Genomic DNA, 13,517 nt, shown 5'->3' with positions numbered 1-13,517 from the left:
TGTGTGACTCCAGAACTTGTGCATTTTATTTTTCCTCTTTTCTGTTTTTTTTTTTTTTTTTTTGTTCCAGGAATGTTTGCTTGTCAAAGTGACCAGACCTGCCCTCTAACATCATGTTAATTTATTTTATTCACACAAAGACTTATCAACGCCTGCAACCTTTGTTTGTTCGGCTATTTGTTTTGCAGCTCTCTTCGCCTTAACTCACAGAGTAGTCGGGATAAGGTGCCAGCCCCAAGGTTAGCTCCACATGTTTCTTGAAATAATCTTGTTAGACATGTTTTGCTGGGGCCACGTCTCCTGAATCCTGGCCTCCCTCACTTATTTATAGAGCCGAGCCCCCGCTCCTCCAGCCCCGTCCCCCTCTGCTCAATCACCACTAACACTTCACACCACTTGGCCGTGGTCATCTTCTTCCCTGTGGCCTAGGATCTATGCAAACGACTAACACTCTGCAGACCTGATTTCTCCTGAAGCCATGTCTGACGAGAATCATGTTGAACTTCTTGATATTCTGCGGCCCCTCTAGCCAAAGTCGTGGAAATAATAATGAAACACTTAAAGCTGTTTTTTTTTCTATAAATCATTGTATTAGCAATAAATCAGTCTGTAAAAACTAAGATTCACTGCACTTTAAGATTCTCTGTATAAGAAGCATCTTAAAGCACTAGTTGTAAACTTGATGTCTGGTGTATTTCACATTTCTGTCTCTGAACATCTCCGTGATTTTAAGCTTAGTTGGTATTTTAAGGGCCAAACTATAAATTGATCTAAAAAGAAAATAAAAGCAAATTAACTGAACATTGAATAATTAGTGGAAGTAGCCTTAGGTAACAACTTAGTTGATTGCAAGATGATGCAACTAAATAATTAAGTATGTAATCATTTTATTTGCTTACACTGTGCTAATTAAAAACATTATACTTTCCCCTATGTTTACAATCTTATCAAATGCCAGGAATCTGCGCCAGCACCAGCCTGCTGGAGTCCAGAGGAATGGCTGATGTAAACCACAGTGAAAGTGTGTCATCACTTGGCATGTTGTGATGGTGATGTGCGCTATGTTTGGCCTTCAGCTGGTACGGACATTTTTAGTCCTCAGTCTCCTTCGCAAGTGGTTAATGAAAGCTGCCCATTTCCATGATCTCTGTGCCAAGCCAGAGGTTCAAAAATACCCTCTGAGGCAAAGCCCGCTGATGGCTGCCTCTGATCTCGCTAATCAGATCCTCCGCTGTGTAGGAGAAGAACATAAAGCACTCCACTTGAGTACCCTGTAACTAACAATATCAGTAGCTTCTTTTCTTTCTTTTCTTTTATCTGCTGACTAGACATGGTCTAATAAACCTCAGCTCACAGAACAGTACAACATGTTTCCTTTTTCTTCAACAAATTGGGCCATATTTAATTTATAATTGTGAACTTTGACTGCTCGGTGTGTTAACACCCTGGCTAATATCACAGTCCTCTGCAGGTGGGCTAACAATACTTTCTTAATTACACCGCCTAATAAAGGGGAATGAATCTGGAGATGTTATCTACTCCAGTAAAAGGATTCATCTCATACCTTTGTGCCTTTTAATTCAGAACGAACTATGCTATAAACCGAAACCCGAGGAGCTAAAGTTGCTCTTCCTGGATATCGCTGCTACTCAGCAAGATGAATTTGTATAAATCCTTTTCTTTCTTTTTCTTTCTGAAGCGCACATGCGTGCGCGTGCTGCCTCCTCCACTACAGTGATAATTAAGTCCTTTGATTGCACTGTATTATGACAGAATTAATGAAGCTTTTAATGGAAATTAGTAACACTTGGCTGAGGCCCCATGTATCAAACATGCTTTGCAGCAAGCTGCAGTGGGCACAGTCAGATAAGCAGGGCAAACTTCCAGCTCTCTGAGACAGAACACAGAGTCAGTGAAGCTGTGCAGCTCCTGCAACTACTGTGTCTCTGCATACACTCAAAATATCACCATCAGTGCACTATGTGCGATCTGCAGGGCAGCTCCTCACAGAGGCACTAATTATTATCTACTATTTTGGTGCTCTATTCGTTTCAGCTTCAGTCTAAGGGGAAAATAGTATTTGCCTGGGTAATCCTCATTGGCTGATTGTAAATAGCGTTGCTAAATTTTAAAACCAGAAAAATTTAAACTTTGCATCGCTTTAAAAGGTCGATCTTCTCATTTATCCCATACAGTCAGATTTTTTCTAATAACAGTAAAGACAATAAAACTGAAGAAAATGATTATATATATTATGTGCTTAGCTGAAAATGACTTGATTATCATTATTCAGAGATTACAGTAACACTGTCACACAAGGAGAAACTAACAATAACCTACAATATGTGAATGAAGCATCATGCTGTCTTATTTCTGTAACGTGGAGTAAACACATAATTTACAGCCAAGGGTTTGAGGAAGTAAAGAAGCAGTGCGATTAAGTGCTTTGTCATTTTGATCTGGTAGAAGACGTCTGCCAGGACACCGCAGTGATCTGTCTCTTCCTCTCTCAAAATCCTCCATGAACAGCTGTGTGCCAGCCTGGCTGTAAGCACGGAGAGTGCGTGGGACCCAACAAGTGCAAGTGCCACCCTGGCTTCACTGGCAAGACCTGCAGTCAAGGTGAGTTCTTGTCTGAAACTTTGAAACACTTTGAAAACACAGTGGATGGAAGTGACTTTATTTTTATTTCCCACACTGCACTAGAATCGAAGGATACACCACAAATGAAGTGGGACAGTCAGAATATATGGTCCTGCTGAACATATCATGACTCATAAGACCTCCCCTCTTCCCAAGCAACACACAAACCCGTTGACACGCACATTTTACACCTGAAAACTAAGTGAAGGAGCCCCCCCTGCCCGGGGCAGTCACAGCGTAATCACTGTTTATTGTGGTCAGATCTTCACCGCACACCAGCAGCATGTTAAAGTTGCCACTTACTCATCTCTTTGCCACCAGCCAACAGTATTGAGATGCTTTAATCACAAGTGGAGGAGGCGGAGAGAGAGACAGAGTGAGAGAGCTGATTCAGCTCAAATGGAAATGACTGGAGAGGCCATGCTGAATGATCCACTGAGTGCATCCTCTCCTCTGAAGATAACATCTCAATTACTGACCTGAGATAACTCGGGTCGGCTGAGTGCAGCCTGTGCTACCGAAAGACAAAACGCGTGCGTCTGTGGGTCAGTTCATCAGTGACAGATTGGACACGTTGAAAAGCGTTAAAGCTTCCCAGTTAGCTGTAGGTTGACGTGCGTCCAAGCAGCTTGAAAACACTTGTGGAATTCACGCCCTAAGACAGGAATAGGATAGTGTGTAATTAAAAACAAGAGAGCGGGAGGTGGGACGGGGGGGTTGGGGGGTGGGGGGTGTTGAAATCCTTTCCGGAATGTTCCAAATGACTCATCGTGCGTTTTGAGGCTATAGGTGGCTCCTGTCTGCCCGGCCAGACGGCTCTACTTTGTCTTAATCTTCAACAAAGCACAGAGGAAAAAGGATCTGTGTCACATATCCAACTACAATAGACTTCGCTGCCAACCATTCAGACAGACTTATCTGACAAATGTGATTCCAAGACCTTTCAAGATGAAACTGTACTTTCAAGTGTCTATCAAACCCACATTTGTCCAATAAGCACCAGGCACTTTAGAGAGCTTTTTTTTTTTATTTGACTCAGCTTTGAGTGGCAGACTTGCCCTTTCAGCCTATTTAGGGGGAGATAACCTTGGATCCAAATAGGAAGCATGCTACGGAAACCTATTTAATTATTCAGAAGCCCTAGATTAGATTTTCTCATTTAAATGCAGCGTCCGTTTAACATTGATTTGAGGTTTACTAGTGACGTGCCAGGTGGCCAATGTTTTGATGCGTTCTAATAATCTGTCCCTCTGGAGCCACACATTTATTTTTAGGAGTCAACTGAATGAATGAATTAAATAAGTTGCTGGAGCTGCTTCCTTGACCCCGATGCTGCTAAAGGTCATGTAGACACCATAATAAACTCTACACCATCATACAGAACGTTAAAAAGTTTTAATGTTCTACCTACTACCTACTACATCTACTATGTTCTCTTATATTATACTAGTAAAAACTTTTTCTAGTTGGGAGAAAAGCAGAGATGATGGAAACTGGCTTTGTGTGGTTATTTTTTATTTTAATAGATCGAACTAGAGCTTTAGTTAACTTAGCTTAACTTAGTCTTAGCTCAGCAGGAAAACTTCTGTTTTTACACTGAACCAACTTGTTTAAAAGCTTATGATTTCTATATTTGTATGGTGCATGGCCACGTTCCTAAGGAGGAATAGGTTGACTCATGGATTAACAGCCTGCACCTGCAAAGAGACTTGCTGACACTAACGACCACACCTTCGCTATAAGTGGGAGGTGTGGACAGATGCATGACCCCAGAGGCGAACGGAGTGTTAAACACCTAAGGAGCACCAGTTGTACAGTGCGGAAACAAACCACAGAGGAAACAAGCGTGTTTAGACTAAACACAAGCACAGCAGATGCTGTATTGATTTCATCACTCTCAAAATCAAAGCCTGTTATGAGAGATTTATACTTCAAGGACTGCACTTCTATTTTTAGTGCCAGCTTTTTTTCCACTTGCCAAATAATCTGAACTTAGTGTTTTGCTGGACGTTTCTTTCCCTATCCTCTATACACGAATGATCTAAAGACCTGAATGGGTTACGCTTTGAATGAAGTTGATTATTTTCATCATTACATTAACAACCTGTCAAGAACAATAACCACTGCACTGAGAATAACTATCATTTTGAACCGGTGCTTCACCTTCGGTGCTGATGAGAAATGCATCTGTCATACAGCGCGGTCAGGATAGATGAACACGCACTTGCTGCACAAATAAACTCATTACAGGGATAATCTGCTCAACTATTTGACAGCACACTCCCGGTGCTGATCCAGTCGCTTTAATAAGATGATTGTTCTGTGCAGCTGGATTTAATTAGGTGAAGTCGACCTGCTGTTAAGACACTTTTAAACGATTTTGTTAGCCGAGACATCACAAGCAATACAGCTGCAGTGTCTCCAGTTCATCCTTCTGTCAGCCAACTATAAAGTATGATAACCTAGCACTGCAGCTGCAGTTTATTTATTTATTATCTAATATCTGGGCTTTTGAATGCTTTATGTTGGCAAAGCCATCACGGTGTCTCGAGTTGTATGAATAGTTGTGGTACCCTTCTCTGTAGGTGCAGGCATACGCTATAGAGTTCGAGTTCTTGGGTTGTCTCCCTGGGTATCTGCTGTTGACAGTCAAACAGCTGCAAGTATTTAAAGTATTGCTTGCATGTCATACTGTAATACTGTGTATTTTTCTTCAATTACCATCTCATTATTCCAGATTGTATTTGTTTTTTCTTTGTTTGGCTTTATAACAAGGTCATTAAGAAGGCATGAAGTAATATTTAACCTGAACCTCAATTCAAGAAGTAGAGATTGAGGGTTCATGAGCTGGTTACTACCAAGGTTGAACAGGTGCCTATGAAAAAGTAAAATATTATATAAAATATTGTATTATAAAACACTTATATCTCCTCTAACACATGCTTTGCTTGAAGGACAGTCGAGTATTACGGAGTCAATGAAATGGCACAGAGAATGGAAGGAAGGTGTTGCATGGATACAGATCAGATGAGTCAAGTCTCAGCTCCTGGCTAAATGATTGTTGACATCAGGAGAATAACAGTATCAGTGTTTTGCAGGTTCTTTGAGGTTATATTTTTTAAATAAATGAACAAGTCGACACAAAAATGCTTTTAATTTGGCCTATTATTCAACTCTGGATGTAGTGGATTTGAGCTAATACCAGCTGCACAGCACTGTCTATTGCAACAGTTTTATTATTCAAGACATGCACTTTGTGTCATTTCACTAACATTTGTAAAATCCCATGGGTATAGGTCTCTGATAATCCATCAGATATCCCTGACTCAGGAGACATGTTCCAGTAAAGCTGCTCTGTCTTCCACTTTCATCTGATAAAATTCAAGTTTAGCTTTTGTCCAAACAGTATATACAGTATATAAACATCTGCATTGTCCATTATATGAGTGTAAATTTGAACTGGCAAAATTCAACAAACACATGTGCACTGGAATAACGAGGGACTGTTAATATTCTCTCTGTGAATTTTCGCTCTTAGCCACTAAAACCTCTTACACTAATACCCATCATTTGTGCCACTTAGAATTCAACAAGTGTTTTAGTTTTTCGGCAGAGTTGGCAATAACACAGTGGGTTTGCATAACTTCTGGGTTGAAATTACTGCCGCCCCTCGATAGGGAGACACTTGAATGATGTGAAGCATGCAAAACAGTCAGAGGTAATGGTATCATCTTCCTGTCGCTTAACAATAGGTGTTGTTAGCTCACTGCCAGAGGAAAGATTGCTGGATGGATGGATGGGTGGGTAGACCGAGAGCGAGAGGGGAGGGTCTAAATTCCCGAGGCTAAACTATATGTAGTCAAGCAATGATGTGCCTCTTTAAATGGAAACTCCTTCCTACCTTTGAACCTCCAGATACAAATTGAGCAGGTATCCCCTGAATCTGTGAGATACTGTACTTCTCTGAGATCCCATTTCACCTTTGTGACAAAAAAAGGAATGCAGAAGAGAAGAAAGAGGTGGAGGAGGAGTGGCGCTCGAACTCTTTCTCCCTTGTGCCCTCAAAAATCTTTTTTTCTGATACTCAGCTCATGTCCAATTCCCACAAGTGTAATCCTCTTTGTTGCATAATGTTCCCCTTTACTTTCCAGGAATGTGGTTCGGTCAGAGGTGTTCTAATCCATTGGTCGATGCTTTTCATTCTCACTACATTTCTTTCTGTCTCCCTTTGTCGTCCTTATTTATTCTCCACCCTTTTTACTACTTTATCTCAATCAAACCCCCTCCATCCCACCTTCCCCCACCCCCTTCTAACCCATTTTTTTTGTCTAAAGAAGAAGAGCTGGACTATTTAACCCCACCAGTGTGGGCCAGTCACCTCCCTATCTTTCTTCCTGTGGACCATCAGCCAGCGAGGGTTTCGATGGAGGGTGAGATTCGTCGATTGACCTCTCCCGAGAAGCCTCTCTTTTTCTCCAGCTCGGCAACATGCATGGTGCTGCACTGTGCAGACTGAGGAGCAGTGAACGTCACTCCCAACTATATTGTCACTGCTTTCTGTCCCCCCGGCACAAGAGACACCACCTGAGAGCAGCTTTTCAGTAGAAACGGCAGCATGAATGCCTCGCATGTCACAGTTTTTACTACTCTACATCTGCCTTTCTTTCCTTCATTCTCTACCCTAAAAAACTATTTCTCACTACCAAAGAACCATGATGATTCTCTCCTTACTGCTCCGCTCTCTTCTGGTTTCTCATTTTCCCCTCCATTTTTTTGAGCACCTGGAACAAAGCGCTCCTCCTTCCCTTCAAAACCATGATTGACATGGACACAGCACTCATGGTTCCTCCAACACCGCTAGGACAGGACCTTGACTTCTAACCAGTGTTATTTTCTTTAGCAGAAAGCATATGCCCGAGAAAGAGCCCCCTGCTAATCTCTCTGTCAGTGATAGAGAAGTGTGTTGGGAACGTAGCATACACCTCAGTGGAGCTGACCCAGTAAATCCCTCCACTTTGCATCACTTCAGATGTGTTTTAGCAGTTCATTTACCGTACAGTGAACACCCCAGAGGGGCTCTCCACCTCTGCTATATAGCACATGTTTCTGCAGTCCTGGGGCCATGTCGAGCTGTCAGTCAGTGGTCACACTTTTCTGTTGCCTCTCAGTATTTCACTCTTTCTTTCTCTCACCATATAGAGGAGGCCCTGGCTATGTCTTGTGTCTGGCATGTGCTGATGCTCAGAGAGCTGCCTCTGTCTGAGAATGTGACCATTTCACTAATCCCTCATTTACATTTTTAAGCTCTTTCTCAGCACAACGGGCAAGTTGAGACCTGTTTCTCTCCCACACTGACAATGGTGCAGTGTTGCTATGGTTTTCTGTTATCGCAATAATGAGAATGCCAGTTGTTTACTGTGAACCAGTGAGGAAAACAGGGTTGACACTGTTAATTAAAAAAAGTTGAGAGTGCAGGTGTGTGTGTGTGCAGATGTGAGTGTTGCAGACACTATCTTGGGAGAAGGAAATTGTTGGGTTTGGATTTTGGATGTGAAAATGATCAGATCTAAACCCTCTGTATCCCAAAGACAAGACAAACAATTGTGATATTTTTTTGTTTTGATCCAGAATTAAGAAGCACTAATATTGTAAAGAAATAGAGTAATTTTTTAAAGAGACTTTTAAAACACAGCAAGTTCATGTGGCGCGCACACACACAACACCATCAGTGCAAGTCAGCGTCGTGCAACAAGCAAGTAAGCAATCTGTTTTGTGTGTGCAGTGCAATGTCACTGTTCACTTTGGTATGACATTGCACCTGTTTCTGCCTGCTTAGAAAACGTCTTTCTGCAGGTGCAAATGCAAATAGAACATTGTGTGGGTTTACCTTGAAGAGACAAACACACAGACCTCAAGTTTTTATTTCAAATGCACCAGATTTCAGAAAAATCTCTCTTTATATGTGTATTCATTTAATCTTTTTTTTTAATTATTAGGATACATTTATTATAATATTAATCAGATTATAGATATACTGTATTTATAATATTGAGTTTAAAAAAATCTGTTTGCTTAACACCTATTTCTTGTCTAATTCTTAAGTGTCCGCAATGAAAGTAGCTCCATAAACCTTTTCTCATAGTGGCCCTCATCTAACTACTGCATTCATAAATGAACCCCTGTACTACATATCCAGAAGAATATCTATGGAACATGGCTTTTAACTTAGTAGGGTTTAACAGGACAGGCGGTCACACCCGGCACATCCATTCGTCACTTGTAGCTTTAATAGACCAGAGGCTACCATTAATAGAAGGTGAGATCTGTTGATATACTAACTGGGCATCTGCTCCGTCATTCATCCATATTAATCTATGGTATCTGTTAAATGCAGAAGGTATGTGGCATGCAAAAAATGAACCGTAAATATGTCCACAGATATATATATATATATATATATATATATATATATATATATATATATGTATATATAGTTGGAGTTTCCCTCATTAGGCCTGATAGTTCCAGCAGACCCCTAACTGTGAGTGCAGGAGCAAAGAAATATTTTTAGTGAATTATTAATATAAGTAATATTCTGGCGAGTTAAATATTCACTCATTGCATCACCTATTGTCTCTGACCCAACATCCTTAAGTCGTTAAGCCCTACCTACTCACTCCATCAAAATTAGAATACATGAAAAATAATTGGACCTTTTCATAGTAAAAACCTGAAATGAAGCCAAGAGTGGCCTTAAATGATTACATTCATAATGTGAGGCTTTATTTGAGCATCCAGCAAAATTTAGCTAAGTTATACAGTACAACCACCTGCTTAATATTGTTTAGGCCCAACTCTGCTGCCAAAACAGCTCCGACCCATCAATGCATGGACTCCAACACAAGCTCTGAAGTTGTTCTCTGGTATCTGGCAGCAAAATATCAGCAGCATATCCTTTTAGTCCTGTAAACTGCAAGATAGGGCTATATTTCAGACTCCTGTATCTATATTGCATCATTTGACAGGTGCCATAGTAACATGATAACAAATAAATTGGGTAAAAAATTACAAATGATAAATAATTATCAATATAAAGGTATTTGTTTACCTGAAACAACTGAACAACATTCATTGTTTTCTTTAAGATCACTATTAACAGTAGAATCTGGCTTTTTTTAATTTGTTAAATGTGTTTTCCTGCTTAGTTTCACAATTTTAATTCAAGCGTTCAAGCCAGACAGCAAGAATATATGTTTTACAGTGTATGGCTAAAGATAAATGGAAATAAACCTACTCAATTCTACCATCCACTCTTATTTCAGTTCAATGATCTTCTGTGAAAGTAGTGACACTATTTTGTTTATGAGAAAACTCAATCTTAAAAAAAGAAATTGCTTTAGGAGGAAAAAGAAGTTTAAAGCAAAGTGAAATGAAAAATCTGCCTCTGTACAGAACAGCATAACTCCAGGCGACTCTTTAATCTTTCGCTTTCTGAGAGCACGAGTGCAAAGAATCTTATTTAAATTATTGACTCAAGTGTACTCAGGTTGTACTAATGCTCGACAAAGATTATCAATTACAGTAATGAAAGTAATTACTTACTTTTGAATACAACTAACGGCAGCATGATCGATATTCTTGATTTCCATCATGAATTCCTAAACAGTCTTTTCTTAGAGCTAAACAAACTCTTTTGGGTAGAATTTGTACATTTTGATTGTGGACTATTTCCATTTTATTTGCTTTTATCAAAAGAATAAAAGAAAAATGTAACGTAAATTAATATAAAAAAAAAAATGAAATCAATACTAGTCTACGCTTAAGAGATATTTGTCCCAAAGAGTCCGCTTTTATCTGAATATCTGTAAAAATGTTATAAAATATAATAATAAACTCTATTTCCGCTCTTTAAAACGAGTGTGCTGTAGGGGATGAATGAATATACACTGGTACACACACTGTAATAATGATGGTTCTGTTCCCGTGTCACCAACTAATCCCATGAAGTGCATGCACACCACCAGGGCCCTAAATGGGGCGTAAGTACCTAAATGGAGTGCAGACCTTATGATTGCCATTAGTTACACCTGTGCCTTTCATGCCACGATGTGTGAAAACGTCCTGCCATCACAGAGGATTATCGGTTCGAGGTTTTGCTAAATTGAAGTTACAGTATGTCACTTAAAATATGATTTCAGTTGAGTCTACAGCAAAACTATATGCCCTAAAAATATACGTATTTAACTTAACGTCTATTAATCCTCCACACAGAGGACACTTTGACTTGAAGTACACAGGTGTAACTAATACCATTAGTGGTGACTCACTTTCATTTTGTGGTTTCTGTTGCTGCAGTGAAGCGAAATACACAACAACAAGACTCTGAGACGGAAATACATAAATGTAATGCATACATTAATAATGTTATTAGCTACACCTGTGCTTGACTAGCAACAATGTCTGCTGCGCTGTGCTAAGTATAATGATTTGAATTTGCATAAGCATTTGGCAGGTGTTGAGTTTAGGACATATTCCTCCTTCAAAACGCATCCTTTTCCAATGAGATTTTCATGGAGTGTTTTTATACGAGCTACCAGCTCCAGTCTCACCAAGTTGTGGTGAGTGTGAGGGTAATAATAGCGTCTTTTATCACATGCAGGTAATTTGCAGGTTGGCAGCTGACACTGTCTTCCTGTTAAATCATCAATGAGGGGAATTGCAGGCCTGTCAGGACATGACAACACTTCAGCTCCTTGAAGACACCCCCACTGCTTCCATAACACACACATCAACAGACAGACAGACAGACAGACAGACAGACATCTCAAAACACACAAACTAAATGGATGGGTGAGGTTTGACATGACTGACCTCCTCACCTCTGCCCTCTGACTAATTTCACCTCTGTGTAGGAGGGCCCCTCTCTGTCCGTCCATCAGTGCACTTACGCCTTCTGTCTCTGTCCGCAGACCTGAATGAGTGTGGCCTGAAGCCGAGGCCCTGCAAACACAGATGCATGAACACGTATGGGAGTTACAAGTGCTACTGCCTAAATGGCTACATGCTGATGCCTGATGGGACCTGTGGAAGTGAGTTTCACACACACACACACACACACACACACTGTATTGTTGGCAGAAACGTGAATAGTTTCATCACAGATGTATTCTTCCCTCGTCAGTATCTTTTTTCTTTTTCTTTTTGCTTTGTTTGGATGTGATACTGTCAATCTTTTTTCACTTTCACTTTACAAATGCATTCATCTGCAGGCCTGCAGGCCTGCACGACAGAATGCAGATGTTCTGTGTTATACAAATGCATTTTGCCGATGTGAATGCGTCTGACAGAAGCCTCGTAATCATTTGATAGACAATTTTGATTAAATCCTGTGCTGATCTGCTTCAGTACAACAGCTCTACAGTCTGAGGAAACATAGGTGGACTAAAATATGAAAAGGATGTAAAAGAAACACAAAGTTAAGACACTTGAGAGCATGTGCAGCTCCTACTGGTTGCCCTGAGGTATTCAAAAGAATAGAAGTTGATGTCTGTGCATGCCTCTCTGTAAATTCTGTTTCCCACCTGATAACTATTTTCTCCTCAGATTTCCACTCAAGGATGGCATGACTCCCAGCACCTCATTTTAATTAGTTCTTTTTTTATCAGAAGAAAATTCATTTTCCTCTCTTTAAAGTCTGTATTGCTCACCACTTGAGGCACTTCAATGTGTTGTAGGTGTTGTTGTGTGATGATAGCGTGATAGTGTTAAACACCATGCCGCTCTTCTCTCCTCCCCTGCTACGGCTTTGATCAATAGATCACTGTAGCATTTAATCAGTGTGGCCTGCCTCAGTCATCGAACTGTGCTCCAGGGTGTCTGCAGCAGCTCAAGTAGCAGCAGCACCAGCATGAGCCCCGCTTTTAATTTCCTTTTTAGAATCTGAAGTTATTGTGAGCTGAGCAAAAAAATATGCTCCATTATATTATTATTTTGGAGGGTCTTGATCTGCCCAGCATGGCTCAACAACAGAGGCTCTGCACACCAGCGCTTTGATAGAGTGGAGATGGATTATTAGTTTCTAAATGTGGGGAAGAATAAAAGACGGTGAAGGAGGGTTGTGTGGGCTAAAGTGTGGGCACAGAGCGACTGCGCAGCACAGGAATCTAATAACACCAGATTGTGTGATGTTGTGTTGTCTGCACCCCAGGGTCAACCTGGCTAATATCAGAAAAGGCAGGCGAGTGCCCTGGCTCTTACACATTGACTGGAGGATAATGATATAGTGTGAGTGTCATGGTGAGAAAGAAACTCAGTGTGGGTGAGTGTGAGAGCTGTATAAACTGTTCCCCGCCTTTGCACAGCCTTGTTGCACCAGCATGTGCTAAAATGTGTTGTGTTTTCCCTGTGTCCACCAGACGCTCGCACTTGTGGGATGGCCAACTGCCAGTACGGCTGCGAGGTGCTGAAAGGAGAGGTCCGATGTCAGTGTCCATCACCAGGGCTACAGCTGGCTCCAGATGGAAGGACCTGCGTTGGTACGTCCCAGTCTTAATATATGCCCTGACAACTGGGCCTTTATGTTAACCACTCCCTCTCATAAGTGACGCATGTCGGGCATCACAAACGAGTATGTTGTTTTATGTGTTCTTGTCAGCTTTTAAATTTGCTGAGTGATAATAATCAATGCAGCTGTGTTGGCAGAGCAAGAAAGAAAACTTGGCAGTGAAAATGCTTTTAGGAGAAACAAAATCTCTTAGCAAACAAAACTGAAATTTAGGGTAGATGGGTAACTCACTGATGAAGAGTGCCAGGTGAGGTGGTTTACCTGTGGCAGGTTTAAATACAGGCCGGGCCGTTCCTGTTACACTGCTGTA

General features: G+C 40.9%; 1 protein-coding gene across 4 annotated transcripts in view; it reads left to right on the top strand.

Moving 5' to 3' along the window:
* npnta (nephronectin a) overlaps positions 1–13,517 on the top strand; it is a 40,004-nt gene that overhangs the window by 11,772 nt on the left and 14,715 nt on the right. The window contains exons 3-7 of one of the 4 annotated variants that reach the window (XM_026359974.1): positions 189–239; positions 2,530–2,622; positions 6,978–7,073; positions 11,613–11,732; positions 13,059–13,178. In XM_026359974.1, coding sequence (XP_026215759.1) covers positions 189–239; positions 2,530–2,622; positions 6,978–7,073; positions 11,613–11,732; positions 13,059–13,178 — 480 coding nt within the window. The remainder of the gene's footprint in view (positions 1–188; positions 240–2,529; positions 2,623–6,977; positions 7,074–11,612; positions 11,733–13,058; positions 13,179–13,517) is intronic. The other 3 variants (XM_026359975.1, XM_026359976.1, XM_026359977.1) reach the window with 3 other exon arrangements.

The sequence above is a fragment of the Anabas testudineus genome, chromosome 1 (genome assembly GCF_900324465.2).
Source record: "Anabas testudineus chromosome 1, fAnaTes1.2, whole genome shotgun sequence".
NCBI classification, from domain to species: domain Eukaryota; kingdom Metazoa; phylum Chordata; class Actinopteri; order Anabantiformes; family Anabantidae; genus Anabas; species Anabas testudineus.
Note: the sequence above shows the minus strand (reverse complement) of the source record. Positions and strands in the feature narration are given on the sequence as shown.